Genomic DNA, 14,782 nt, shown 5'->3' with positions numbered 1-14,782 from the left:
TCTTCATGGGGCCCAGAGATGAAACTTCCATGCAACTTCCTGCACAACTCGTTAGCGTAAGCATCCACTCTTGATGTTCCAAACCAGCAATTTCTGAGCAAATTCCCACCCTCAGCCTCAGGGTTTCATCCCATAATATAAATATTCGATTATAAAGCATGGAATTTAAGCACGTAGACGAGCAAAATAAATATTATAACTAATTATTGCATTGCACAACACACTAATCTCTACGTACGTATCAAATTATGATGGAACCAGTGGAGTGCTTCTGCTCATTTTCTCCCAAGAAGCTGAGCAAGCTAGCCTCCATCAAGCCCAAATCCAAGCCCGCTTCGAGCTCGGGCTCCCCGAGGAACATCACCACCCCGCGGCGGAGCTCCTCGTCGACGTCGAGGGAGGAGGAGGAGATGAGGGAAGTCTTCCGCCGCTTTGACAGCGACAGCGACGGGAAGATCTCCCCGGCGGAGCTCAGGTCGTATCTGGGGTCGGTCGGGGAGATCATGTCGTACGAGGAGGCCGAGGGGATCATCAGCCACCTGGATTCCGACAATGACATGCTTCTTGACTTCGAGGATTTCCTGCGGCTGATGGGCGGCGGCGGTCGGGAGGAGGATTTGAGGGCCGCATTTGGGGTGTTCGAATGGGAGGGTACGGGTCGGATCACGGCGAGGAGCCTGCAGCGGGTGCTGACCCAGTTGGGGGATCCGAGATCGTATGATGAGTGTGTGGCCATGATTCGGGTCTTTGATTCCGATGGTAAGGGGGAAATCGGCTTTCATCAGTTCCAACAAATGATGACGCCTGCACCCACCTGAAAATCAATATACCTATATAATCTACCTTGTTTTCAATTAATTAATTAATGTGTGTGTATATATATATATACGTCTATTAATTAAGGGAAGGTACGTATGATAAAAGGATGGAGAAAAATATCATGATTCCATTTGCATATCTACCTAAGTGAGTTCTCAGATGTTATATATTGGACCATTTGGAACCTGGAGTTCTTTTGTTTGGAGAGATGTGGAAGTGTTTAAGATGCTTTTTACCTTTTTTTCATTTTAAAGAGAAATTAATGAATTTTTATGTTGAAAAGAAATGATTAATTGATGGTTATTATAGTATCTCATTTAATGCAGTTACTGGTTTTAGTTGAGATTAAAAATTACTCTCTCGTTACAGCGTTAGTATCCATTTGAGAGTGACACGAGTCTTAATAAAATAGTTGAGTGTTGTGAGTGAAATAATGATCTTATATTTTACGTGAATATTAAAATAATTAAAGTGGAGTAAGGGTCACACCTATTTTTACTAAAAATCTTGAGTACTAAAATGTGAGACTGTTAAAAAAAATATGGATACTAAAAGTTGGGACGGACGGAGTATTTCCACAATGTATTTAGAATTATTTTTTTAGCCGTCCCACGAATCTTGACACGTTTGGTTTCGACATGGGAATTAAGGAGTTGCAGATTAGTGTTTTAAGTGTGTAATTAATAAATTATAAAAATGATGAAGTGGGAGAGAGAAGGTAATAAAAGTAATAAAGTAGGAGAGAGGAGATAATAAATGTGATAAAGTAGGAGATAGAATGTACTCCCTCCGTCCACTAATTCAAGGCCTACATGAAAAAACACGGGTTTAAAAAAAAAAGAGTATTTTTATTAGTTGAGTGGAGAAAGGGTCCCACAAAATATATTGTTTATTGGTTGAGTGGAGAAAGGGGCCCACAAAGTGTATTGTTTATTAGTTGAGTGGAGAAAAAGTGTATTGTTTATTGGGACCCACCAATTAAAATGTGAATAAAACTTACTAAAAATAGATAGGCCTTGAGTTGGTGGACGGACCAAAAAGGAAAGTAGGCCTTGAATTAGTGGACGGAGAGAGTAATAATTATTACCCAAAATGGAAACGTGTCAAGATTCGTGGGACGACCCAAAAAGAAAAACGTGTCAAGATTCGTTGGACGGAGGGAGTACAAAACAATGTCATTCTATGTCTTACTAATTCAAAATGTAAAGGGTGAAAAATGGATGAATAGTATAATTGATAGAAAATTGATAGTTCAAGGTTGAAATAAATATTTTGATAGTTCATATATAATTGATAGTGCGAACATAGTATGAGGGAGTCAGAGGAATTTTTAGGACAGTAACTTATGTTGATTTGGAAATTATGACAAAAATTTTCGGACTTGTAAAAATAGGACACTAATTAATAAGCGTCGTAAAACTAGGACATTTCTCGACCGATAATTGGTCGAGAATTGACCAAAAAATGTCTTGCGGGTGCAACACTTATTAATTAGTGTCCTATTTTACTCTAAAAAAAATTAGTGTCCTATTTTTACAAATTCGAAAGTTTTTGTCCTAATTTTCAAATCAATCTAAGTTACTGTCCTAAAAAACCCTCGAACTCTAGTATGAGGTTTAAAGTGATATTTACTCTTTTATTAAAAGTAATACTTTACGTTTAGCTTAGTTTTAATTTTATTTTGTTATTATTATTATTTTTATCTCTTTTATTTGTATTCATAATATTTTTTTTTTCAAAGTAAAATTGAAGATACATTCTTGTTCCACTGTTAATGAAGATTGTGATGATGATGTAGATCAAATTGATTTTAATAATATAATAACTGATTTTCATCTCTTTTATATTTATATAATTGAAATAAGTGTGTATATTTCATTATATTTTTTTCTTCACTTTTGTAGGATGTTGATGATGTTAAAAGTAGTTGTAACATGTATGACGTATTCGAAGATTAAATTTTGTTTTATTATTTTGATATATTGTTGAACTACCGGTCTACTACTAATATGTTATTAATTCGGTACTTGATTATTGTGTTCTTGCTTATTTTGAATTCTTATAATGTTCTATGAATTATGGTGTAATTATTTATTTTCAAATGATTATTAAAATTCTAGACAATTGTTTGATTTTGATTTTTAGATAAGTCAGAATTTATTTGAAAAGAGTAAAATATAGATCCAAATCTGGACCCAAGGCCCACAAGGCCTTATGAATTTGGACCCGAATCTCAACTTTTTGGGACCAATAAATATAAATCGAATTTAAATTTAAATGTAACTTTGAATCATTCAGGATCCGATCCAAATCTGAGCCATTATCATCTGTAGTTAATCATAGGGGACAGCATGTTACATCAATCTTGATGAATATTCCTTTACTATTCTGATTAACTAATTTGGTCATGGGTAATTGACAAAAATTCTTCGGAGTTTGACAGGTGATAAACTATTTAGACAAGTTGTTTTCTTACGGCAATTCGTGGTCACAGATGGATCATATATTAAGAAAGGGTTAATACAAACTTAATCCTAATTTTTATTTTGGGAACAATATTTAAATTCTGTTTTAATTATTACTCATTTTATATTAGTTGTAATTTTCACCTAATTTTACTTTGAACGAAATATTTGAAAGTGACTAACAGTTGGAATTGTAGCATGGACAGTGGACACACTGTCCCGCCACACCCACACAGAATGGCGTAGTTTCATAGTTTGTTTAATTTAATAGATGATGTCATTTTACATTTTTGAAGCCATGCAATTATTTTCCAAATTAATCAAAAGGTGAAATCAGGATGAAATAACAAATAATGTAATCTCTAATCTATAATCTATTAAAAAACAACTTTCAATTTAAAATCAAATTAAAGCTCTTGTTGTGATTTTTAATTTAATATGCATATTAAATATTTTATAATAAGTTGAATTTCACAATTTTAGAAAGAAATAAAATAAAATCACTACAAAAAAAGCGTTGATTACCGACGGCTAAATGCCGTCGGTAACAAAAGACGGCCGCCGGTAAATAGTGTTACCGGCGCCGATAACGGCGGCAAGCTCCCGCCGCTAAACGGTTCGTCGGCAACGACAATAACGGCGGCGAACATCCGCCGTCGGCAGTTAACGGCGGCGATGCCGCCGGAATTGTCGCCGTTAAACGGCGGAGCCTAGCCGGAGAATTAGCGGCGGTGTCTTACCGAGGACTATTTTGTCGTCGGTAGAGAGCCACCGGAGTCCGGCTGACCTTGCCGGAAAACTAGCGACGGCGATTACCGCCGCTAACTAGCGGCGGCGAAACGCCGTCGGTAACAAGCTACCGCCGTCCGGTGGGTCATGCCGGAGGATGGCCGGGTATTTACCGAGGGCAAATTGCCGTCAGTAACTACCGACGGCGTTTTGCCCACGGTAATGTTTTTAATTTTATTTTTTTATTTTATTTTATTTTATTTTATTTATTTATTTATTTATTTATTTATTTTATTGTATATTGTATATCCACAATTTATTTCCGTATTTATACGGTATTGCATACTTTAGACGAACTTCCCAGTCGGCGACCCGACTTCCCAGTGGGTCACCCATCTTGCTTGTGCTCTGTGTCAAGCACGCTTAACTTTGAAATTCTTTTCGAGTGATCACCAGTACAGAACACTCGTATTATTGATATATCTACATCTATTAATTCATTTAAATGCTATATACTCACTCATATAATTATAATCTTTGAATATGTGGAGATAATACCTGAAATATGTTGTTAATTAGTGAGCGAGTTCGTTTCGGTCCTTATTTTTATCGTCGGTAAAATATTTAATTAATATTTAATAATTAATTAATTAATTAATTAAATTTTTTTTTTCAATTTCTATCCCAAAGGGAGAAGATCCTTAAGAAATTGATTAAATCTATCCCACAATATTATCCAACATATATAAATTATTCTAACAAACAACTTAAACTAAATTATATTGATTAAAATTAATATAATTTAAAATTAATCATGCTTCATAATTTAAAACTAAACTAACAACATATACTAATTGATTAATATAATTTAAAATTAATCATGCTTCAATTGATATAATTTAAAATTATTCATGCTTCATATAATTTATTTATAAACAAAGCCAATTATAAATTAATTATTAAACTATATATAACAAATAAATCTATTTAATTAACATATAAATACATAAATAATTAAATAAATAATTAAACAAGAGAGCGTACGGTGGTGGTTTCCGGCGGTTGTCGTGAAGAAAGCGGCGAAACGAAATCGTCGAACTAAAATAAATTAATAATATAAGTCAAAATTTAAAAATTATATATATATATATATATATATAGAGAGAGAGAGAGAGAGAGAGAGAGAGAGAAAGAGTTACCTGGGCGGCTGGGCACGGCGGCGGGGTTCGGCGGCGGCTGTCGGCGGCGGTGGTCGGCTGGTGGAAGCAGCAGGCAGCAGCAGCAGGGGCGAAGCGGCGGGGGGGAGGGGGTGGGGGGATTGTTCTGCGCAAAAGTGAAAAAAGGAGGTTACGCGTGCCCTAATATTGGCCATTACCGACGGCAAGTGCCGCCGCTAGCTAGCGACGGCATAAACGCCATCGGTAATTGTGTTAATTTAATGTTTTATTATATATATTCGAAACTTACCGGCGGCGTCGCCGTCGCTAGTTAACGGCGGCAAGTTTGCCGTCGGTAACGGGCCGGTAATTTCGAAAGCTCGGGTCGCCTGGAATGCCGCCGCCGTGCCGCCGTTAATTACCGACGGCAAAATTGCCGCCGGTAATTTTAGCCGGTAATTACGCGTTTTTTTGTAGTGAATAAAATAAAAAGAAGATAAAGAAAATAAAATAAAAAGAAAAATATAATTTACAAATAAATCTTCAATTTTATTACAAATACAAAATTACTACTCAATTTTGAAATTGATTTCAAATTGAAATCTTGACTTTTTGATATAGTATAGATTTCAAAATTAAGTGGTTATTTGTGATTAGAATAGAACTAAAGGTAAATAGTAAATTATATTTTTCTTATTATTTCATCTTTCATTTTTTTTCTTCTTATTTTTTGTTTTACTTCTTTTTTAAAATTGAGAAATTCGAATAATTATAAAATATTTGATATGCATATCAAATTAAAGATTAAGACAACAACTTTAATTTAATATTCTCTCCGTTCACCATGGGCATCTATTTTAATAAAATGAATGATAAATTTTGTATAGTGGAGAAATGGTCTACCATTGTATGAATGAGTGATTGAGACTCCATTAAGGGTGATTTTTTTTTTTTTTTTTTGTAAATAACAAGTATTTGTAAGAATAAAAAGTAAGGAAAATACGTGAGACCATGTTCTAAAAAAAGTGTCATATTTTTCATGGACTGATGGAGTATATTTTATGTAAATATTGGATTTAAAATTTAAGAGTTATATTTATTTTAAAGATTTAAATTTAACAAAATTTTATCTCCTCTCAACCTTTTTTGAATTTTTATAATTCCCTTTCATTTTCATTTTTTTTTTACTTTTTCATAATATCAATTTTTATTATTATCTTTGAAACCAGTGGAAGCCCACAATGAGTGTCGGGCCTTTTCTCTTAATCCTGTGAATGAAGGGGCTTGTCTTGGGCCTTGCAGCAGCCCATCCTTTCTGCAGCGGCCCATTATTCACGCCCAATCTGAGGGGAATGCCACTCACGAGGTGCCCCAACAAACAAGCCATGGAAGGGCGTCTGCTTCAGTTTGCGAAATTCCCTCAACTTTTGATTCAAGGGTTTTAGCTCCAAATTCAGGAAGGAGCTCCGGCTCTTCTCCCCAGGGGAATGACGCGAATTGGGTTTCCGGGTCGTTCGAGTCCAATTTTGCAGATCTTGTTTCTTCCGGGGTGGGCGAGAGCTCTCTGCGAAACAGGGGAGAAGATATCCAACCGAGGAAGAAAGGTGCAGGGAGAAGCAAGAAGAAGCATAAGGCTTGTGTCAGAGAAAATGAAAGAAGAGGATGGAAGGACTTCATCTCTCAAATCGCTCAAGATGAAGGGGAAGAACGTGAGTTGGCTGCTAGGAGAGACAAAGAACGAGTCGAGGCGCCTCATAAGTCCGATCTGCTCAACAAATCCGAAGGTTTCGAAATTTGGAAATTGGGGAAACAACTGGGTCTGATAACCGATTTGCCGGAGGAAGTGATTGTGGAACAAATCGAAGCACAAAGGGAGAATGGCAGTGCGGCTCAAAAGCTGGGAGATGAACAAATTGTGAATCCATGAATTTAGTGTCTTACAATATTAGGGGCCTGGGAAGTAGTGCGAAACAAAAAGATGTGGGAGATATCATCAAATCTCAGAAAATCGATTTTTGCTTTTTACAGGAAACTAAGATGGAGTGCTTCAAGGAATGTGTTTGTAAAGGCTGGTGGGGATCGAATAGCGTTGATTTCGCTGTCCGGAAGGCCGAGGGTAGATCGGGAGGAATTGCCAGTGTGTGGAATAGAGAGGTTTTTGAGGCCTCGAGCAAATGGGATGTCCCAGGAGCGGTGATCGTGAACGGAGTTTGGAAACAAGGTAATATTAAAAACTGTTTTATTAATGTTTATGGACCTGCAAGTTCGGTAGAGAAGGCTGCGTTGTGGGAGGTGATTGGTTTGATTGTTGAACAGAATGAGGATGTCTGTATGTGTGTGTTGGGCGACTTCAATGCCGTCAGAAGACCGGATGAGAGAATGGGCTGTGGGGAGATGACCGTTTCAGCAGATGTTAGGAACTTTGACAATTTCATCAGAGAGGGTGGGCTGATGGAAATTCGAACCCAAGGGAGAAAGTATTCTTGGTATCAGCCAAATGGAGCCTGCAAGAGCAAATTGGACAGGTTTCTTGTCAATGAGAAGTGGCTTAGAGTTTGGGCTTCAACCAGCAGTCGGGGGCTACAAAGATCGGTGTCGGATCATTGCCCAATCTTTCTCACAACCAAATCCGCGGATTGGGGTCCGAGGCCCTTTCGTTTCATCAATGCGTGGACTTCCCACCCAGATTTCGCGCATCTGGTGGAAAACGTTTGGGGGGAGACAAAGGTTAACGGATGGAGGAGTTTCGTAGTCAAAGAAAAACTTAAGAAGTTGAAGGGAGCTTTGAAGGAATGGAACTTGATCTCCTTTGGCAACATCGAACATAGGATCCAAAATCTTAAAGATGAACTCTCGCAGTTGGATGCTATTGATGATACGCTTGGGTTAGAAGAGTCGGAAGTTATCAGAAGGAATGAAATTAAAGCTAACATCTTTCTACAGATGAAAAACAAGATTAGCTTGCTCCACCAGAAAACAAATGGAAAATAGCTTCGGGAAGGCGACCTCAATACGGGCTTCTTTCATCGAGTTATCACGGGTCGAAGGAAGAAGACTGATTTCTCAGGGCTTTTCTTCAACAATCAATGGTTTTCAGATCCGGAGATTGTCAAGAGCAAAGTTAAGGAACATTTTCAGCAGTTCTTCAAGAAAAGATAAAGGAATCTGCCGCGCTTCCCTTCAGATTTTATGGCAAGAAAACTGGATGACAATGTTAGTAGATGGCTCATCCGACCCTTCGAGGAAAATGAGATCAAAGAAGCAATCTGGAACAGTGACGGGAACAAAAGCCCGGGGCCGGACGGATTTAACTTCACGTTCTGGAAGGCCTCTTGGGACACTATCAAAGGAGACCTCGTACAGGTGATGGCTGAATTCCATGCTAATGGTAAAATTCCAAGAGGTTGCAACGCTTCGTTCGTGGTTCTCATACCTAAAAAGCAAGAAGCGGGGTCTATTGAAGAGTTTAGACCCATCTCGCTGATCAGCAGCCTTTACAAGATTATTGCCAAGATCCTCGCAGGGAGATTGAAAGAAGTCATGGGTTCAATCATTTTCGACAATCAGAGCGCCTTCATTTGTGGAAGATTCATCCTCGATGGCGTTGTGATCCTGAACGAACTGATTAACGAGGCAAAAAAGAAGAGGATCGGCAGAATCTTTTTCAAGATCGATTTTGCCAAGGCCTACGACTCGATCGAATGGGATTTCATTGACGCCATGATGGAATTACTTAACTTCGATCCTCTGTGGAGGAAGTGGATCAATGGATGTCTTTCTTCCGCGTCGGCAAATGTGTTGGTGAACGGGTCGCCTTCGGGGGAGTTTTGGATGGAAAGAGGTCTCCGGCAAGGAGATCCGATGTCTCCTTTTCTGTTCCTTATTGCAGTTGAAGGCCTCCATTCGCTGATTGAGAAAGCAACGTCAAAACAACTGTTATTCCCTGCCGAAGTGGGCAGCGAGAAGGTGTTGATCTCTCATCTTCAATACGCCGACGACACAATCTTTGTTCTTAATGATTGTGAGAGGAACGCAGCTGTTGTCAAGAATATTCTCCATCTCTTCCAGTTTGTATCGGGGTTGAAGGTGAACTTCGAAAAGAGCAGTTTGATTGGAGTGGGGGTCGAGGAGGCGAAGGTTGGGAGGATGGCTGATATTCTGAAATGCAAAGTTGGCTCATTGCCTTTCAAATATCTCGGCATCAAAATCGGTGGCCGAAGCAATAGCGTGGTTGATTGGAATCACATTGTCGATAAAATCAAAAAGAAAGTTGAAGGCTGGAAGGTGAGGAAATTGTCTTTTGCTGGTCGTATTACTTTGGTTAAAGCGATGTTGCAAGCCATTCCTATCTATCAGCTCTCCTTCTCTTTCATGCCTAAAACCATTGTGAGATGTGTAAATTCTATCTTCATCAAGTTTTTATGGGGAGGGAATGGGGAGTCGAAGTCTTTGGCTTGGATTAAATGGAGAGACCTTTGTTCTAAATATGATAAGGGTGGGTTGGGCTTTAGAAATCTGGAGTGGTTTAATCGAGTCTTGGTGGTGAAATGGGTTTGGAGGTACCTTGAAGGAAGGGAGTCTCTGTGGGCAAGGGTGGTGAGATCTATTTTCGGGGAGGTGGAGTGGGGGGAGGAGGGACGGATGAGGTTGGGGCAGAGGTATCCGAAGGGGGGATGGTGGCCAAAGATTGTTGAAGGTTGCGGGGGGTCGTCCGAGAATTGGTTCGTTCGAAATTTTTCACGTCTTGTGGGTGATGGGTTTGATACCAAGTTTTGGGGAGACAGGTGGGTGGGACAAAAACCGTTACGTTTTGTCTTCCCTAGATTGTTCCAGTTATGTGTTAATAAGGAGGTGTCCATCGGGGAGTCGGGCAGTTGGGTTGAGGGTAAATGGGAGTGGGAGTTTCTTTGGCGAAGGGAGTTGTTTGATAGGGAGAGGGGGGCGATCGAGTCCTTGCGCGATTACCTGTCTATTTTTGCTCCTTGTGCAGGTAAGAAGGACAAGTGGACTTGGAAGGCGACTAAAGACGGAGAATTTTCGACAAAATCCGCGTATCACATCATTGCAACAACAAGAACTGAAGTGCCCACACCAAACATTCCAGTTGATCTCCTTGCAACGGTGTGGGAGTCGCCAACCCCTCATAAGGCCAAAGTCCACGCTTGGAGATGTTTGAGAAATAGGTTAGCTACGTGTGATAATTTGATTAAAAGAAACGTGGCAGTGAATGTAGAGGAGTCTTGGTGTAATGGGTGTGTGGCTAGTGAAGAGACAGCAAACCACTTGTTCCTGCTCTGCCCTAAAGTTCAACAAGTGTGGGATGAGATCCAGAAGTGGATTGGTATCTCTGCAGCGAGACCCATGAAGATTGAGCAACACTACAATTGGTTCATTCATCTTGGGAAAGGAAAGAAGAGCGGTAACATGCTTAAGGCGGTTTGGATTTGCACGGTGTGGCTCCTTTGGAAACGACGTAACGAGAGCAGATTTGAAGGGAAGACGTGGGATATCCAGAACCTGATGATGGAAATTAAAGGAAGGATCTGGAGTTGGAATAAATCTTTTGGTATTGTTGCAAAGGAATCGAGCTTCATTTTTTGGTGCTCTGATTCCTTTTTTGTCTCTTCTTGTTTGAACTTTTAGGTACCCCTGGTACCATGGTTTTTCTTAATGAAATTTTCTTTGATCAAAAAAAAAAAAAAAAGAGTCTCAGATACAGTGGGACGGAGGGAGTACATGAATATAACCACAAGCATATAATCCCTCACCTTAATCTTGAAAATTGATGATATAAAAATATTTAACCCAAAAGAAAAACTCCGATCCGCATGCAACTTCAAGCATTGAAATTTTAATTCTTCTTCTGTAACTTTTTCGTCACACACAATGAAATAGTTAACTCCTATTTATACAAATTCTTGGTGTTGATGATAACTATAAAAAAAAAATATTTGTATAAATCCTTTTATTTAAAAAAAAGCGTACTGCAATTGATAATCCCTGAAAACAAGACTTAACCAAAAGATAGTATTTTGATTTTTAGAAAACTTAAAATCGTATGCTATTTATTACAACCTAATAATTACAATAGAACTAACCGAATTGTGCTCACTTCAAAATAAAGAAAAAAATAAATTAATCTAATTAATAAATAAAGAAAATAAAGCTTTGAAACTAATTTAATTAAGTAACACATTGATCATATAGCATATTTAAGTCTAACTAAATTACTAAATTAAATACAAACTTAAAGTATTAACATAAAATCTCTCTCTCTCTCTCTCTCTCTCTCTCTCTCTCTCTCTATATATATATATATATATATATATATATATATATATATATATATATTGGGGCGCGCTCCAGTGAGACCCCCTATTTTTCGTGTAACATGAGGACAATGAATAAGACATATAATACTAATGAACAAGATTTATATGTAACGACCAAGATGTATATACCGATGAAAAATAAAATTTAAAAAATTGATAATGAATAAGACATATATACTGATGAACAAGGCAATATATATTGATGAACAATGCAGTATATACTGATGAATAACAAAATATAAAAAATCTTGTTCCCTCCAGGATTCGAACCCTGCGAAAAAAAATCACTCTCCAGATACAATATCAGCCATATGATTGATAAAATAAACGCATCAGATCGTGCCCTAGATCTCATTAAAATTAGGGGGTCGCATTGGAGCAGCCCCCTATATAGGGAAGGGCTGAAATAAGTACACTTCTTAAGATATAAAATAAGAATCATTTTCAGCCATTAGATAATCAAGATCTACGGTTGATTCATCTTCCTTCATGGTCCTGAGTTCGAATCCCAAAGGTAGCTAAAATTTATTTTTCACAATTCATATCTTTATACAACGAATTCATACGTTGAAAATTGCTCTTATTTCTTATTTTAAGATGTGTTCTCACGGTAGCCCACCGGTATATATATATATATATATATATATATATATAGTGAGAACCACAATTATCGTGAGAACATAAGAACCAATAAAATTAATGCATCCGCTATACAAATTAATGCATCCGCTATTAAATTTAATGCATCCGAAAAAAAATAATTTTTTTGCTCCATTCAGGATTCGAACCCAGCACCTGCATCCATCCACCAAGATGATGCATCCACCGTAGATCTTGATGATCGAATGGCTTAAAATGGTTCTCCGTTCTTATTTTATTAGTGGTTCTTATTTGAACCTCTCCCTATATATATATATATATAGGGAGAGGTTCAAGAAAGAACCATAAATAAAAGAAGACCGGAGAACCATTTTCAGCCATTCGATCATCAAGATCTACGGTGGATGCATCATCTTGTTGGATGAATGCAGATCCTGGGTTCGAATCCTGAAGGGAGCATTTTTTTTAAATTTTTTTAGTGCATTAATTTTAACAGCGAATGCATTAATTTTACAGTGGATGCATTAGATTTGATGGTTCTCCCGTTCTCACAAATAATGTAGTTCTCTCTAGAACCATACCCTATATATATATATATATATGGTTGAGATCTATAAAGAATCCCTTTAGAGTAAAGATTAAAGAATAGATCCTAACCACTAATTTAATAGAAATAGACGGTCAAGATCATATTTTGAGTTTTATAATTTCAGTTTTATAATTTAATTAAAGGGCCGAAAAATTGGATGTAAATTCCGTGAGGGGCATAATTGGTACCAAGAAAGTTATTCAACAAAATTACTATCCTTATTCGCAAAAATATAATTCTTATTTAGGTACATTTAGAACAATATTCTATAATGTATAATTTTTGTTTATCGCACAAAGAAAATTATTCAGCAAATTAATATCCTTATTCTCAAAAATAATTCTTATTTAGGTACATTTTGAACAATACAATACAATTAGTATTATTTATTGCATAAAGAACGAAAAATAATATTTACAAGTTTTGAAATAACTCTTGATACACAAACATACTAATGAAAAAGTTAATATGGTACAAACACACTAATAAGAAAAATAAAATGCTACATAAATTACTAATTTTATTTGAGCGATTAGGACTTAAATTCTGCATGCATAATTAATTAATGGATAAATATATATATATATATATATATATATATATATATATATATATATATATATATAAATTAGGGGAAGATTTTATTAGTTTGTGATTACACATTAAAATTATTTGAAGAAAAAGAAAATTTGGATGAATAAAAAACAATGTTTTACGGATTAAAACAAATAAGCGAAATATTAGTAAAAAAAAAAAGAATTTCAGAATTGTTGAAATTAAATTTATTACTAATAAAAAAGTATGTTGAATGAAAATAAAAATAAAAAAATAACAAACAATTAAAAACGTAATGATAGGCATGCATAATATCTTCCAAAAATAAATTAATCATGTTTGACTTAAATATAGGAATAACACGTTAGATTGAATAAGAGAATTACATTTTAACCCTTATCGCCTAAAATAAAGAGATCAAATCCGCCAAATTGGGACCGTATGATCATCGTGAATTAATGAATAGGATTAATTCTTTATTCTTCCTACATTTAGCTTTCTTTTTTGATCCCTTCCCTATATATATATATATATAGGGTGCGGTTATAGTGAGAACCAAAATTATCGTGAGAACATAAGAACCAATAAAATTACTGCATCTGCTATACAAATTAATGCATCCACTATTAAATTTAATGCATCCGAAAAAAATAATTTTTTGCTCCCTTCAAGATTCGAACCCAGCATCTGCATCTATCCACCAAGATGATGCATCCACCGTAGATCTTGATGATCGAATGGCTTAAAATGGTTCTCCGTTCTTATTTTATTAATGGTTCTTATTTGAACCTCTCCCTATATATATATATATATATATATATATATATATATATATATATATATATATAAGATAAGTACTAAAATATGGAGTATGTGTATAGTGAATGAAACTCTTTGATGATTGATTGAATACATCTCTGTTTATACATGATAATAGTTTATGCATGAAAAGTTAATGAGATAGCAAGTATTATCCAGTTCTTAATAATAATAATAATAGCCTAGATAAAAATAAGTGGTGCATATCTATATGTTTCATGTAATTATCTAAAAAAAAGCTATAAAAGAAAATACTCCCTCCGTCCCACTGTATCTGAGACTATTTATATTTTGGGCGTCCCACGGTAAGTGAGACTCTTTCCTTTTTGGGTAATTTTTTTTCCCTTTAAACACCTTTTCACTTTTTCACCTACATACAAAATACACATTTCTTAATTTCCGTGCCCCAAAAAAAGGTCTCACTTACAGTGGGACGGAGGGAGTACTAACAATTCAACCTATATAATAAATCTAAATATTTGGGGTGTTACAATTATCTCCTTACCTTTTGCTTTTTGTTTTTGGTAGGTTTTGTTTTCTATTTGGTGCAGTGGATTATGGTGCATATCGGGACGATGGTAAGGCCGGAGCTCTGTTTATGCACTGGTGTTCACTGTGCCGGGTCTCTGGTTTGAGTAGAGCTTCTCAGGCGATGGTTAGTCCGGAGTTCGGGAAGCGATCTCCTCTTGTTTCTCTTCGTTCATTTTGCATTGTAGA

At 36.5% G+C, this 14,782-nt stretch overlaps 1 protein-coding gene across 1 annotated transcript; it reads left to right on the top strand.

The window, feature by feature from the left end:
* On the top strand, window positions 1-1,105 carry LOC130988610 (putative calcium-binding protein CML19). Its single transcript, XM_057912498.1, has one exon. The coding sequence runs from the start codon at window positions 249-251 to the stop codon at window positions 816-818; it is 570 nt and encodes a 189-aa protein (XP_057768481.1). The 5' UTR covers window positions 1-248; the 3' UTR covers window positions 819-1,105.
* Window positions 1,106-14,782: the final 13,677 nt, after the last annotated feature.

This window comes from Salvia miltiorrhiza, chromosome 6 (assembly GCF_028751815.1).
Source record: "Salvia miltiorrhiza cultivar Shanhuang (shh) chromosome 6, IMPLAD_Smil_shh, whole genome shotgun sequence".
NCBI lineage: Eukaryota > Viridiplantae > Streptophyta > Magnoliopsida > Lamiales > Lamiaceae > Salvia > Salvia miltiorrhiza.
Note: the sequence above shows the minus strand (reverse complement) of the source record. Positions and strands in the feature narration are given on the sequence as shown.

What these genes read in the sequence shown, in the direction of transcription:
- LOC130988610 (XM_057912498.1), top strand. Translation starts at nt 249, where the DNA reads ATGATGGAACCAGTGGAGTGCTTCTGCTCATTTTCTCCCAAGAAGCTG.